Raw genomic sequence first — 14574 nt, forward strand, 5'->3', positions numbered from 1 at the left:
ACTGGAGCCCTGGACAGTGTGTTCAGGACTGCCCCAAAGGCCAGTTCCAGTGAATGAATCGTCTCACCAGCAACCTGATATTCAGGTCAGACGCAGCTCAGGAGAGAGGCTTCAGTTATCAGAACCTCATGGCTGGGAAAAGTGTCCCTATGGGTTCTGATCAGAGATCTTGTGAGTGTGAACGTAGGTGAAGCACAGGGAATGCCTCTTTGGGGGGCAAGGGAAATACTTGGAAAAGATGTCTAATGGAGAATGCACCACTGGGCTTTCTTCTTCCATCCACCTACTCAGTGGCAAATTTTAAAGAGTTTTCTGGAAGCTAATACATTTTATTTATGCTTGTCTATATCAGTAATCCATGCCAATGGAACACAGATTTAAAAAATCCACAGAGAGGTCCAAAGTTAATTTTAGTTGTTGCCTCAATGTCCAAACCTCAGACTAATGCTTAACATGACTTGGTTAGGTTGAGTGTGAAGAGCTTCAGGGCAGAGAAGCCTATAAACACTGAAATGAATTAATGAGAGAAGCAGTAATAATTCCTTCCTGGAGATGAATGGAAATCTGCATCTGGCTGAATAGTCTACAGGTAGTGCCATTTGATGAAGGAGTCTGGACAATATCCTATGATGCTTTTTCTGAGACCTGGGATTATGTAAGTTCTACAGCATGTTAGTCTTTGCTGCCCTGCCTCTTTTCCCTTCTTTATTCATCTATTGTGGAGGAGAAAGTAAGCCCAAAGTTGAACATCTCAAGACAAATCGGAAGTGGGCCAGCAGTTACTGCAGGGATTAACAGTGCAGTCTGTGCCCCTGGGCTGCCTGGGTTGGCATCCTGGTTCTGCCACTTACTAGCTATGTGACTGGGCAGATTACTTCTCCTCTGTGAGCCTCAGTCTTCTCATAGGTAAGGAGACCATAACAATAAGTACCACACAAAATCGTTATGAGGCTTAAATGAGTTTGCCTATATAGACAGTCCTCAGACTAGTACCCAGGCCATGACAAACAATTAACATTAGTTATTATTATAGGTAATGCAATTAACTATTACTAATTGCTATCACATCTGGTACAATATAATCATATGGTACCTTCCTTCTGAGCAAAACCAGTAGTGGGTTCTTGTAATGATCATAGTTTACTTCACAGGTACCAAAATGATGGAAAGAGGGGATGGGTAACTCTGCTAAAGTCATACTCTGAGGAAGGCCCCTTAGCTGTCTCCAGCTCTTGAGACAATTGCCCAAGATTAATTATATTTGCCTCTTGTGTTAGAAAGAAGGTCAAGATTTAGACCAAATATTTGGACTATTTTTGCTTTAACATAAAGGGTGATTTGGGCATAATACTAAATCTCTGTCTCTAGTGAAAGAACACAAATAACTTTGATATCAAAGGAAAACAAAATCATTAATTTCTTAATAATTTCTTTTCACTTTTTCTTTCTTTCTTTTTTTTTTTTTTTGCCTAGTGGTAGGTTTGGTTTCTTAGCCTAGCTGATTAAAATATAAAATAACCCAAATTTCCAAAACATTTCTAAGCTGATGACTCTATTGTCTTAAGAGTCTAGAATTTAGGTAATAACAATAATTCTCTTTTGGAGAATAATAAATGTGTATGTGACTGAATGGTGTCCAAGCAGGGCTTTCCGTACCTCTCTGCTCTTACTCGATGAGGGCTCCCAGATAGCCTGGGCTCCCGAGGGCCCCGTTTTCTCATCTGTAAAACAGAGGGGGGTACCTGACTTCTTCTCTCCAGGGTTGATGTGAGGTGGAGAGGGGTTTACAGGTTTCGCGGCATGGCAAAACAAACACTTTGAAAAAATATACGAAGTAATTTTCCTTACTGACATCAGATCTTACTACCATAAACTAGTTTATTCTATTAGAGAAAAACCAAGACATTTGTTTTCCTTATAAGAAACAGCACAGCGACCTCATGGTAAACAAACATCTTTAATGTTCGTTTCCTCTTCCTCATTCTCTTCAGCTTTGCCCACCACTACCCCTTCCCCTGTCCCAACACTAAAGTGACCAAATCATCACCACAGAGACTGAAAAATCTTTGAGGTCCTGGAGACTCCACGGACATCTCTTCCCCACGTGGTGATTCCTAGTTCTTCACGGAGACAACTGGGGTCTCCTAATGCTTTCCTTTTTTCATCCAGAGGAGGATAGAGGGAGGGACAGAATTTGTGGGAGAGAAGGCAGAGAAGGGTTTCTTCTTTCGTCGTAAAATGTTCTTTGTAAAAAATCTGATCTATGTACACACACACACACACATATAAAATATATCCAGTGCAATTGCAATTGTTGTGCCAAACACTGGGAAGTGCCACCTTGGTCGATGTATTTCTGGAGTTTTAAACAGTTGTCCTACAACAGCTGCATTTTAGTAAGACTAGGGCAGGTGGCTCCAGATAAGCCACTTGCCACTCACATTCAGGCTGAGGCTTCTGCGTTCACAGTCCGAAGGAAAAAGTGTGTCTTTGTTTCTGGAGTGGGTGCTGCAGGGAGGGAGTGGGCAGGCGGGAGCTGGAGGCTACAGGTGAGGAAGAAGGAACTGGCTTCTTTTTACTTCTCTACCACCATCTTTGATGCAAATCCAAATCCATTTTCAATCTGAGGATATTGACATCAGCAGTGCTATGATCACACTACTTAAGGAGATAATTCACATCAACATAAAAAATATTCACACCAAAATGTCTCTTTTCCTTTCCCTCTTTTCAAGAAAACTAGGATATCATGTCACCTAGGTCATCTCACCATGAATATTTCCAGTGATTGTCCCAAAGTCATTAAGCATCATTCAGAGTCTTTGGATCTGCTGTTTGGGCAGAAGGCTTTATTTTTAGATGAAATTTCTGTAGATGTGTGTTTTAGTTTTCCCAACACACGGAGGAGTCTGAAGTCTCTGCCTTCCCCCATGTCCTCGTCCATGAAGTGAGAGGCACAGGTGCTGAGCCTCCACCGCTGGTCAGAAGGGAAAGGGAAGGGGAAACCCTGGGTCAGCGGATCAGCTCAGGAGGGATGCACCACAGAGGGAATAACGACGAGCTGCAAACCAAGATCAGAAGCTGTTACAAACCCACTCGATTGATTTCAGCTCTGAGTGTCACCAATCATGCTAAGCAGAGACCTACAGGGAAGAAGGTGGGTTGTCTAAAACCAGTACAGATCCTTGCTTTTGTCCTGAGGCTGCAAACCTGAAAACAGAGAGAAAATAAAAGGGGGAGAGAGAGAGGGAGGAAAGAGAGAGAGGGGGAGAGAAGGGGATGAGGGAGGGAAGGCACAAGATATTTAAGGAAAGAGAAAGACAAATACCGCTATTTTATTGTGAAAGTCACAGAATTCATCTAAGGGGCACCAATGAAAGTAAAAGCAAAGCAAACAGACATGTCAAATCTGCACCTGAGGGAAGGGCAAGCGGGCACGACTACAAGCCAATAATTGCATTTATTATATAACTTTTTTTTTCATTTGCCCTGAAAATAAAGCAAACAAAAAAGCAAACCCTGATTTGAATGTACCCTTCAAACTGAACTCTTTAAGCCAGGGGCTCAATAATATCATTCAAATCATATTCCTGCTAAGTTACATTTTTAAGAGTCCTATTTAATTTGGCAATTAAGTTGATATCAGAGTCATGAGTCATAGTTTTCTTTCCCTGTAACTACCGCTAGGTGACAAGAGACCCCTCCAAGTTGTAGAGGATTTTAAACTACACTATTAGCAAGTACTCTAGATCAGCACTATCCAATAGAAATACAATGGGAGCCACAGACATAATTCTAAATTTTGTAGCAGCCACATCAAAAAAAAAAGGTGAAAAAAAACAGGTGAGAATTAATCTTAGTAACATTTTATTTAACCCAATGTGTTCAATATGCAATGTGTTGAAAGTACTTCAACATGCAATCAATATAAAATATTAGTAGACGAATTTTACATTCCTTTTTTGTACAAAGTCTTGAAATCCAGTGTATATTACACACTGACAGCACGTCCCAATTCGGCCTAGCCACATTTTACGGGCTCAACCAACACAGGTGGCTGGTGGCTATGCTACCGAACAGCACAGAGCTAGAATCTTTCCAACAAATTTTATTTTAAAAACATCCTCCAACATTAACCAGCCAAGTTAAGGCAGGGTCCTACTTTCTCATTCTGCCCACACTTATGGCATTGGGTCATCCGTCTGTTGAAACACAACGCTCCCCCTACCCCTACCCAGACAGACCTTCAGGCCTCAGGGGCCCTGGGGTCTCCAAGGAGAAATAACTGGGGTCCTGGGCTCGGCCCAGGTTTGGGCACAGGGCAAGAGGTGCCCGAGGATGCCACGTTCCCTCTCCCGCTTACCTGAGTCCACGCTGAGGCCCAGGCCCCCGGCCACGTCCCCCGCGGGGCTCCCGAAGGGTCCCCCGGGCGTGGCCCACGAGGCGCCGGCCGGCTCGCCCTTGGCCGAGAGCTCGCAGGGCGGGCTGCCGGGCGCTGGGGCCGGGGCGGGCGTGAGGCGGGCCGGGCGCCCGGAGGCGGCGGGCATCAGCAGCGGCCCGTAGCGCGGGTCGAAGTGCGGCGCGTACACCTCGTGCACGGCGGCGGGCCGCGGATAGGCGGCGGCCTGGGTGCCGAGAGCGCCTCCCAGCGCATAGGGGTGGTGCGGGTGCGCGTGGTGCGGGTGCGCGTGGTGCCAGGGCTCGGCCGCGCCCTGGTGCAGGTGGCCGTGCAGCGCGGCCGGCGAGTAGGGGTCGGCGGCGGCGGCGGCGGCGGCGGCGAAGGGCAGCTCGGAGTGCGCGGCGGCCAGCGGACTGCCCAGGGGCGCGGGCATCGGCGTCTGGTACGCGCTGTTCCAGAAGGAGGCGGGGAAGCTGCGCTGGCTCATCGGGAAGGAGCCGTCTGCGGACCGGTGAGACAGAGGGGAGAAGAGGGAGAGAGGCGCGCGTCATCCCCCGGAGACGCGATGGCCGACCCGGCGCAGGTGCCTCAGAGCTGAATGCGCGCGGCGGGCAAAGGGCGGGAAAGGGCCGGAAAGGCGCGGGGCGGGTGGGCGGCGTCTCTCGAAGCGGGCTACGGCGGAACGAGGAAACCCCTTGGGGAGGAGCGCCGCAGCCTCGGATTTTGCAGACGCGTCCCGGCTGCGGGAACCCCGATACTGGCCGGGAGAGGAAGGGTGGAGAGACTTCCCTTCGCAATCCCAGTTTCGGGGCGCGGAGAGATTCCCTCAGACTCCCGGCCGAGCTGCTGGGCGGCCCCGGGCAAACACGGCCTCCCCTTCCCGCCCCGGAGCCTCTCCTCAAGCTAAAGATGCCTCTTCCCACTCTTGGTCGGCCGCCTAGCGATCTCACTTCCCCCTCTCGCGTTTCAGCCTCCTTTGCTCCAGAAAATGTGCCCCTCCAAGGCATCTGATGGACTGGAAGTCCATCGACATATTTCGAAGTCTTGCTGTTATTAGCCTCCTTTCTAGAAAACTTCTTTCAATTTTTTTCCCCAAGAACTCAAGCAAAAGAGTAAACTTAACCTATTAAAAGGGCAGCTGTATTATTTGCACAGAGGGACACGAAGGGACAGGTCTTTTCAGTTTTAATTAGCAAACTTTCTGCATCAAAATGTGGACGACAATAATAAAATAACAACAACAACAACAACAATAACAACAATAATGATGATTATTGTCAGTATCATTGTTGACCCCCTAGTGTCTGGAAGCATTTTAAGAGAACAGAATTTAGATCAAATTTATTGCTTTTAGTGGGGAGGGAGGGAAAGAAAGACATTTAATTAAAAAGACCTTTACTGAGCACTTCCTCTGGAGAAGTCATCTACACTTCATAGTGGAGAATTTAAAATGCTTTGAAAATGCATTCTCAAGTACCGAGTAGTCTTCCTATTAAAATATTTAATGCAACTGGAGAATAAAAAGAATGTTTCATATTTAAGTTTTGGATCTTGTCTAGCCAAGGCTTGTACAAACTGTCAAGACTCTTAAGAAAAAAAAAAGAGAGGGTGAAGGTTGTCATTTCTCCCCAAATATAATACTTATTTTCCTTTTTAGAACAAAGTCCTCATTTCTCAGCTTGATACGCATCAAAAACTAAGATTAGTGAGAAAGTTTACCAAATAGTTACCTCCATCCTTGTCTTGATAGTAAAGGGAGGTCAAGATTTCAGGACAGAAGGGAGATTTAGTTGACTTGTCCAAGAAATCACTGTCCCAGGCAAGATAAAGCAGTGCTTTGTGGGAAGGGTGAACAATAAGGAGGGGATGTGTTTGGGGGAAAACCTTTAGAGATGTTTTGGCTGCATCCAAATTCTTATTTCTTTGTTATTTTACTTGCTTATTGAAAGACATTTTCTGCTTTAAGATTTCCCAAGTTATTGAAACCTGGCAAAAGGCTTAAGTAGATTTTAGGAGACATTCTTCAGCCAATTTTGCTTGCATTGCATTTTAGGATTTTTTTCCTCTGGGCAAATCTTTACAAACAGGATAAGGGTCCTGTAAGCTGCTGTAGGTGAAGATCCACTTTCCCCTAATCCCCCCACCCCTGACACCTGACTTGGGAGACTGTTGGAAACCTATTTATTTCCCTAGCACACTTACATACATTTTTCTGTGTGTCTTACAGCCATCTCCGGGGTTACTTAAGAGGTCAAATATTATTCTAATTTTAGAGGCCAGTAAATAGAGTGACCTCCAGGAGGTTAAGAGACTTGCCCAAGGTCATATTGCTGGAAGTGGTGGAGCCAATACACAAACCTAGGCTTCCCAATTCCAAGGCTAGTGACTTTCTAAGTCGCTGCTCTGCTCTGCGCCTTCAGAGATACCTTATGCCTGTGTCTACTCTTCCTTTGATTTCTTTATCGTCCCCAAATGCCTCTCCTCACCTCCTCTCTGACACCTAGCATTCTTTCTACGGCATCTCCTTGAGCCCCTGTAGGTGGACCCCAGGCTGTGAGGGCTCTCTATCCTCCTTTGCGGGTGGGGCCCCATACTCACCCCGCCAGGGCCCGGAGCTCCGCGGGGCTTTGCTGCTTGTACAGCTTGGGGAATAGCTGCTAGGCTGGCTCAGGGCCCTGCTGAAGTGCTCGTCCACCACGGAGCTGATGTCCCCCTGGAAATAGGTGAAGAGGACGCAGCGGGAGTTGATGTACTCCGCCTCTGGTGGGCGCTCTTTCTCCGGGCTGCCTTCTTCCTCTTTTATATTCGCCGGAGTCTGGCTAGAGAAGGAAGAGCTGCCGCTGCCGCTGCTGTTGCTGGGGCTGGCGTTGCACTCCTGGGCTTCCTGCATTTTGGAGTAATAGGCTAGTTTCTGCCCAAAGGAGAAAGGGAAGACAAGTCAGTTTCAGAAGAGATGGCCAGTTGGGTTCAGACTGCACGCCCTCTTCCGGATCCCTGAGGTATCCAGGCGCAACTGACTCAATGCCTATGTTCTGTGCTCGATAATGTGGGCGGCAGTCAGCAGGTCTCCTAACCTGCAGCTGAACAAAGCCGGGTTCTTAAGAGGCAGACTGCCCTTCTTGGAGCCTCCAATTCCCCGAAGTTGCTTCCAGGACACAGGGAAAGCTCTCTGAAGGTGTCAGGGTGAAGGTCCTGGAAGATGCCTAAGCAGTTTGACCGCAGAGGCAGGCTCAAGGCAGATATATTTTTAAAATCAGCCTCCAAGGGTAAAGGGCACCCAAGTCCAGTTAGGGCCTGACTGTTCCCTGCCTGAGAATTCAGGGCAGACGTACAAGATGAAGGATTAAGCATCCTTTCAATGGAACATGAAAATAGCAAAATCCACTCCACACAACCAGGATGTAAAGAACTGCTGCAGAGGGTTTGAAACTGTTCCACGTAGGGAAGACTGATGTGGGATAAAAAGGTGGACTCACGCTGTGACATGGATCATTTTAATAAACGCAAGTTGGTATTTGGTCCTCCATAAACTGGCCAGTTAAAGGGCTCGGCTTTTAAAAAGATAGTCTTTTGAGTAAGGAAAAAAAAAAAAAACCAATGGGCTAAGAGAGTTTCTACTCTCACCATGTCAATGCACATTGAGGAAAAGAGTAATAAAAAGGAGCAGAAGATGATCTTGGCTGTGAGGCTGGGTAAATGGTGACTGATAGTGATTTTAAAAACCAGGTGTAGATGCTGAAAACATTTTTTAGAAATAAGCAATGGACTGAACGCAATGTTAAAGCATTTTGAGGTGGCCTTAAAGGGGTGAACCCGATCATTCAAAAATGAACAGAGATCTTGGTGCAAAAGATTGGTACAGGGGCAGGGAGGAGAAAGGATCTAACAGAAAACCAACCCACCTCTCCTCTTAGCAATACTCCCAGCCTGGGAAGGAGCTCATCTTAGACACTGAAGCCAAAAGACTGGAGTATTTAGCAGTCTCACCACCTCTACCACATTCCCACAATGAGGGACTCTGGTGATTCCTAAAATTAACATTAGGACTAAACAAACTCCTGGTCTGAAAGTTTTTTTAAAAAGGAGAAGAGGAAGGAAAAAGGCAAAACCCAAACCCCCAAATCTAACCACTGCATCATTAATTCATCAGGAAAATTTCAAATAGATATTCTGCAAGCAACATTGGCAAATGCATGGATTCGGGACGTTGAGGGTGTATTTCCGTTTCTCGGAAGCAGGAGTCTAGGCCCTCACTTTTGAACCTGGTCCCGACTCATAGGGGGCCACTCCTCCGTAAGTGCGATCTTATTCATTTCCTGGACTACTGTCCTCAGTTTCGACTACATCAGCTGAGGAATGAAAAGAAAAACTGTTCGACAATATACAGCCCCAAGAAAAGAAAACTTGTATAATTAAACAAAACTTGAAGAGTTCGCAGAACCGGAGTTGAATGGTCTTCTTAAGAGTGGGTTTGTTGTCAGGGACTCAGGCTCGCGAAAGGCGAAGTATTACCTATGAAGCTTGCCTCTGCCGGGTCAGTCGTACCCAATAATATTCCCCCAGAGCTTTGCAAAGCAGAGATTATAAAACCAAAGAGTTTCGTGCCCTTCTCGTAACGAATTAGTGGGTTCTGGAATTAATTGGCCTGATCGCCTGAGATTTGAAACGGAAAAAATATGCCTTGCAGGGATGAGAACTCGGGTCTTTGTATCTCAGAAAGATAGAGGCAGGCCTTTGCTTTTGTTTTGTCGTCACTCTCACCTTTGGGACCAAAGCTTGTTTTTCCCTGCGTGAGCTTTGTTCGCATCTCCCAGCGCCAGCACCGGGCTCGGAAGAATCTGGAATCGGATAAACTCTACGAAAAGAATGCAGCCCGCGCGATCCTCATCTGATTATTCCCAGGAAGACCTGAGCAAGCATTAGTAAGACTTAGCTGTCTTCCCGAAAGAGCAAATGGGCAAGCTAAAGGGGTTAGCTCAAACTACTGGGTAGCCAGGCAGGCAATCCAGGCATCCGGGAGGCCTCGGCCGCTGGTCCGACGCCGGGGGCCCGCGCGGAGGCGCCGCGGACCTCGAAGTACTGGCGGTGCTCGCAGAAGCCGGGGCGCGCCACCTGTCTACGAGGCCCCGGCCCGGAGAAGACACATACCTGGTGGTAAGGGGTGTAGGCGGCTGCGAAGTAAGGCTGGGGAGGACCATAGACTTGGTACATAACATCCAGACAGCTCATGGCTCCCCGCAACGCAGACAGTTAAGTGTTTTATCATCAAGTCTCGGTCGGCGTAGGGCAGGGATGTTGCATGGGTGGCACTTGGACCCGAGCTCGCGAGTCATCAGCGGCAGAGCGAGGGGCAAGCGCGCTCAGCGGCTCGGGATCCCGCTCGCACGCTCGCCTCCCACCCCTGCAATTCTGGCCGCCAATGTGCTCCGGGATAGAAGCGCCTGGGCTCCCGCTAGTGGGCATTTAAACCCCACGCGGGGCGGGCGTACTGACGCCACTCCCAGGCCGCGAAGGGGGAGGGGTGGGAGGCGGGGACGGGAGGGGCAATGGGGCGCTAGGGACTGGGACCTAGGGGCTGCCGGTGCGTTTCCCCAGGCTACCCTGCGGCGAGCCTGTGGCCAAGGGTGAGGTGAACTGCGCAGCCCGGAACTTGGGCCCTGAGGCTTCGAACCCGGAGGAGTAGGGATTTCCCCGGCTAAAACAGGAGAGGGTTGTGGGGGACAGAATAAGAGAGGGGGAAATGGAGGCTCTTACACTTGGAGAGAGAATGTTGTTGTGTGGTGAGGAAAGGTCTTGTGGGAGTGTTCCGGCCTCACACTGGAGAGTTGAGTGTGTGCGTCCGGGGGTGGCGAGGTGGGGAAGATTCTTTGCTCTCGGTCCCTTCTGATATGCGGGAGGAAGGCGCTATCCCCAGGAATCCCCTAGGAGATCCGGGTCGTCGCAGATAGGATGTCAGAGTCCGGGGACTCCTCTGCGTGCGGAGGAGCTCCCTCTGCGGGGAAATGGAAGCGGCTGAAGCCTGTAACCACTGCCCTCTGCACCTCCTTTGCGCCGCCTCCGAGCGGATCAACCCGCCGTCAGCTCTCCCACCTTAATTCCACTCAGTGGGGCCGCTCCCTTCTGCCCCTCTAGAGTACAGTTTCTCTTTGACGTCTTTCATCCGAACCCGCGTCGTTCGCGCCCCGCCTCCGGCTCCTCCCGGTACAAGCTGCTTTCGAGGAGTCCAGGAGGCCTCACTCAGCCCCCGGGCGCCCCGAATCTCCACGGCCGGCATCCTTTAAAAAGTTTCGGTAACTTTGGGGTCCAAGGACTCTTTGGTTGCAAGAGGAATTATCCTAGGAACCGCAGGGGGGTCAGAGAGGGCTTTTGCTGACTTTTCAGCCCGTAATACAGCAGCTACGATTTTCTGTTTCATTCTAGAGGTGAAGGAGGATACGCTCCGATTGTGAAACGCGCATTGCGCATCCCCGTTCTCTTTCTGGCCCTGAGAGCATTCCTGGCTCTTGCTTGCTGCGACGCTTTCCATTCTTCTCAAGGACTCCTCCCGAGCTCTGTGGGGAGGAGGATTAACAGTGGAGTTCTCCGTCCTTAAATTTTAGGAATAATAGAGACAAGGCTCTCTATATGTCTGGTCAAGGATGGGGAGGACAGAGGATGGGAGCATTGAGACCAGACCCAAAGAAGAGGCAGCGTGGATTACTGACACGAACGGACTCTAGTCATTCCCTGGTTTAAATGCAACAAAAAGTCCGACATCGATTCGCAGGCTAAAAACTGCGAACAGATGCACCCTTAAAGACATTTGTCTTCAACACGTGAATATTATACACCAAATAGTTTCGAGTTAAATTTTTGGTTTTGCCCAGTTTGTAAGTGGGCAAAGGGCTCCATGTCTCCAGTGTATAAATGGTGAGAGGTCCTGAGTGAAGTATTTCTTTAATTAACTATCATGCAATCTATTAGAAAAATCTATTATTTTCTAAAGAAAATTAAAACAAACAAACAAACAAAAGACACCCCTGTAGTATAGTTTAACGCAGTTTAACTCTTTAGGGGCCGGGCTGCCTTGTGGTTGAGTTCGTTGGCTTCTGGAGCCTACCACTATCCAGGCGCACAGGTGAAGCAGAACATCCTTCCAACCACTACCCAAACCCTCCCTCTCTAGGAGTTCTGGAGGAGGGCAACAATCGCTTTATCCGTATTTCCTCTGGGGACAAAAGAGCGAATAGCCAAGGGAAGAGCCACAGTGCGTGCTCCTGGATCCAAGAAGTGGGCGTGCAGGTCCCATTTCGCTGGAGGCCACAGCACACCCTCACTGCTGGGGACCGCTCTGTCCCGCCCCGCTCCAGGCCATGGGTGGGTCGGGCCCTCAAGCCTCGGGTCAAGTGTAAGGACACCGCGGGACCCGAGGTGCCCACGCAGCCTGCTCCCGGGACAGATTCCTGCCAGTAGGAGCGGCGTCCGTGGGTCACACTCCCCTATTTCACCTAGGTTCCGCTGTCCATCCTCGGACGTAGAGGTTCTACTCCAGCTTCTTTGAGTCAGGGCATCTCCAGGAGCACCTGTAGCCTGAGCGTGCTCCTTTCGGTGCAGCCCGGGCTGGGCGGCGTGGCTAGAGGCTGGCAGTACTGTACTGTGTGGGGATTGGGGAGGGAGGGAACCACTTGTCAATATTCACCTCCTATTCCCTGTACCCGCTCACGTTGACATTTTAAATTTGACTTTGACCGTAAACTTTAGTTTTCACGGAAATTCAAGAGAAAATAACAACCGTTCCGAACCAGTAAGGCCCAGCAAATCGTTATTTTTGAAAAGGCTTACAGGAGCAGGGATTTCCCAAATTTTGAACGAAGAAAATGAAGAGGATATGATGCCTGTTGCCTAAGGCTCCTTTCTGTTCGCATTGCTCAATCTTCTCTTACTTGAAACCGTTTTTAAAAACTTCACTGAAGCTAAGGGTACTGACAACACAGGAGTTCAAAGGAACACAGGGGATTGAGCCAGTGAACATCAATCCTGAGTTTAGGCAGAAAAAAATCTCCTCCCCCCAAATTCGAATTGAAGAGAGAAAAACAGTCTGCAATTTTAAAATACATCCAAAGATTGGAGCATGTTTAGTCTTTTCTGTGTATCTGAAAAGCTGTCATTTACACGTGGATGGTATTTATCCACCTGATGAGGTCGCCTCTTATTTCTGTGTTGAGGCAGAAAGTAAAACACAGCTAAATTTAACCCCTTTACTCTCCTAGCCATTCAAACTGCCAGGACATTAGCAGGGTCAAAGAAGTCAGGTTTTGATTCAGAGCTTTGGGGATGGGCTACAGGCTGAAGTAGAAAACTGGGGGGAAATCTCTCTCCTCCTCCCTCTCTTTCTTCCTCTCCCCCAGTTATTTTAAGAGAGGACACTGCAAATCAGTTAAATGTCCCAGAAATTGGGTCCTGTGGAAAAATGTACCAACATCACCAGAAAGATCAACTATCAATTGCATCTAATCATACTGATTTTTAACTTCCTAATTGGGCCAAGGGAATTTAAAAACTTCTTTTGGAAATGAATTTCACTTTACGATAGCTTATGGCAGTTTACTGAGCTGCCAGGGTGGGTGCAGGGGGGAGATGGGAGAGGAGTTTACTTTTGGAAATAAGGTTCATTCCACAAAATTCCCTTTCAGTACCCTAATTCTAGTGTGCAACTCTAGCAATATCTAGAATTATGTAAAAATAAAAGATACCTTTATTCTCAAAGTTAATAACTGAAGTCAAATTACTTTTAAATGAATACATACATGTTTCAAGGTAGCATCACAATGAAATTATTTTCTCTCCAGAAGAACTGCTTCTGATATTTTTAATAAGCTAACTGACTTCATTACCTTCTGAATCTTTCCTGTCTGCCTGTATCATCTTATTCTGAAAATGGCAAAGTCATTTTAAGGGAATGATGTATGGAATAGAACTAATTTGAAGTACTGACCTGCAGCAGCCCAGCCTGCCCTTGTCCATGGTGTATTTGGATCATTGAGCACTGGCATTTTATGCTGCCTTATTCTGCCAGCCAAAGAGGATGAACATGATGGTAATCTTGCAGACTTTTTTTTAAACCCCTAAACCCATCATTGCCTGTTTTACAGAGCAGAGATGTGTTTGGACTTTGGAGAGTAGCTGATAAGATTTTGTGGATTCAAGCTATTAATAGTATTAGTTGAAAACATATTTGTGGAAGCCAGCTTTTTCAGGCATGGTGTGTTACTTAGTAATGATACTCTAATATTTAGTGGGCAGTCTGAATGATGATTTTATTTTAAAGAAATAAAGGATAAAGGAGCAATTCTTGTTCTCTGAAATCTCACTAAAATGCTTAGTGAAGGAATTCCAGTTTAACTTAGTGAAAAACCAAGAAAAAGAGGGTTCAATTATTTTTATACAACCTAGAGTAGCTCTTAACAGTGTTTTCAAGTAAAACTCCTCCATGGTCTATCCTGATGAATAGATGAGACTACTTTGTGATTATTATTATTTTTTAATTGAAGTATAGTCAGTTACAATGTGTCAATTTCTGGTGTACAGCATCATGTCCCAGTCATGCATATATACACATATATTCATATTCTTTTTCATTAAAGGTTATCACATGATACTGAATATAGTTCCCTGTGCTATACAGAAGAAATTTGTTTTTTTATCTATTTTTATATATAGTAGCTATTATTTGCAGATCTCAAACTCCCAAATTTGTCCCTTCCCATCCCCTTTCCCCTGGTAACCATTAGATTGTTTACTATGTCTGGGAGTCTGTTTCTGTTTTGTAGATGAGTTCATCAGTGTCCTCTTTTTTCTTTCTTTTTTTGTTTGATTCCACATATGAGTGATGTCATATGGTATTTTTCTTTCTCTTTCTGGCTTACTTCATTTAGAGTGATGATCTCCAGATCCATCCATGTTGTTGCAAATGGCATTATTTTATTCGTTTTCATGGCCAAGTAGTATTCCATTGTATAAATTGTATAGATATACCACTACTTCTTTATCCAGTCATCTGTCAGTGGGCATTTAGGTTGCTTCCATGTCTTGGCTACTGTATAGTGCTGCTATGAACATTGGGGTGCACATATTTTTTTGAATTAGAGCTCCCTCAGGATATATAACCACTGCTTTGTAATTATTGACATATATTT

General features: G+C 46.9%; 1 protein-coding gene across 2 annotated transcripts; it reads right to left on the minus strand.

Annotated features, from left to right (window-relative positions):
• Positions 1 to 1873: 1873 nt before the first annotated feature.
• Positions 1874 to 9838, minus strand: VGLL2 (vestigial like family member 2). 2 transcript variants are annotated; one of them, XM_031456213.2, is made up of 4 exons: positions 9548 to 9817; positions 6998 to 7310; positions 4364 to 4900; positions 1874 to 3061 (listed from the first exon to the last, which is right to left on the minus strand). In XM_031456213.2, exons 1-4 carry the CDS (start codon positions 9626 to 9628, stop codon positions 3021 to 3023), a joined length of 972 nt encoding a protein of 323 aa, XP_031312073.2. In that variant the 5' UTR covers positions 9629 to 9817; the 3' UTR covers positions 1874 to 3020. The 2 variants fall into 2 exon arrangements, with proteins under 2 accessions (XP_031312073.2, XP_064343188.1); XM_064487118.1 differs by lacking the exon at positions 1874 to 3061 and having other exon boundaries at positions 3855 to 4900; positions 9548 to 9838.
• Positions 9839 to 14574: the final 4736 nt, after the last annotated feature.

The sequence above is a fragment of the Camelus dromedarius genome, chromosome 6, assembly GCF_036321535.1.
Source record: "Camelus dromedarius isolate mCamDro1 chromosome 6, mCamDro1.pat, whole genome shotgun sequence".
Taxonomy (NCBI): Eukaryota; Metazoa; Chordata; class Mammalia; order Artiodactyla; family Camelidae; genus Camelus; species Camelus dromedarius.

Bases quoted from the DNA above. Each gene is read 5' to 3' on its own strand.
- VGLL2 (XM_064487118.1), bottom strand. From the start codon at position 9,628: ATGAGCTGTCTGGATGTTATGTACCAAGTCTATGGTCCTCCCCAGCCT. The intron at 7,311-9,547 runs GTATGTGTCTTC...TCCTTTGGGCAG, and splicing joins CCTACACCCCTTACCACCAG to AAACTAGCCTATTACTCCAA. The intron at 4,901-6,997 runs GTGAGTATGGGG...ACCGGTCCGCAG, and splicing joins GAGCTCCGGGCCCTGGCGGG to ACGGCTCCTTCCCGATGAGC.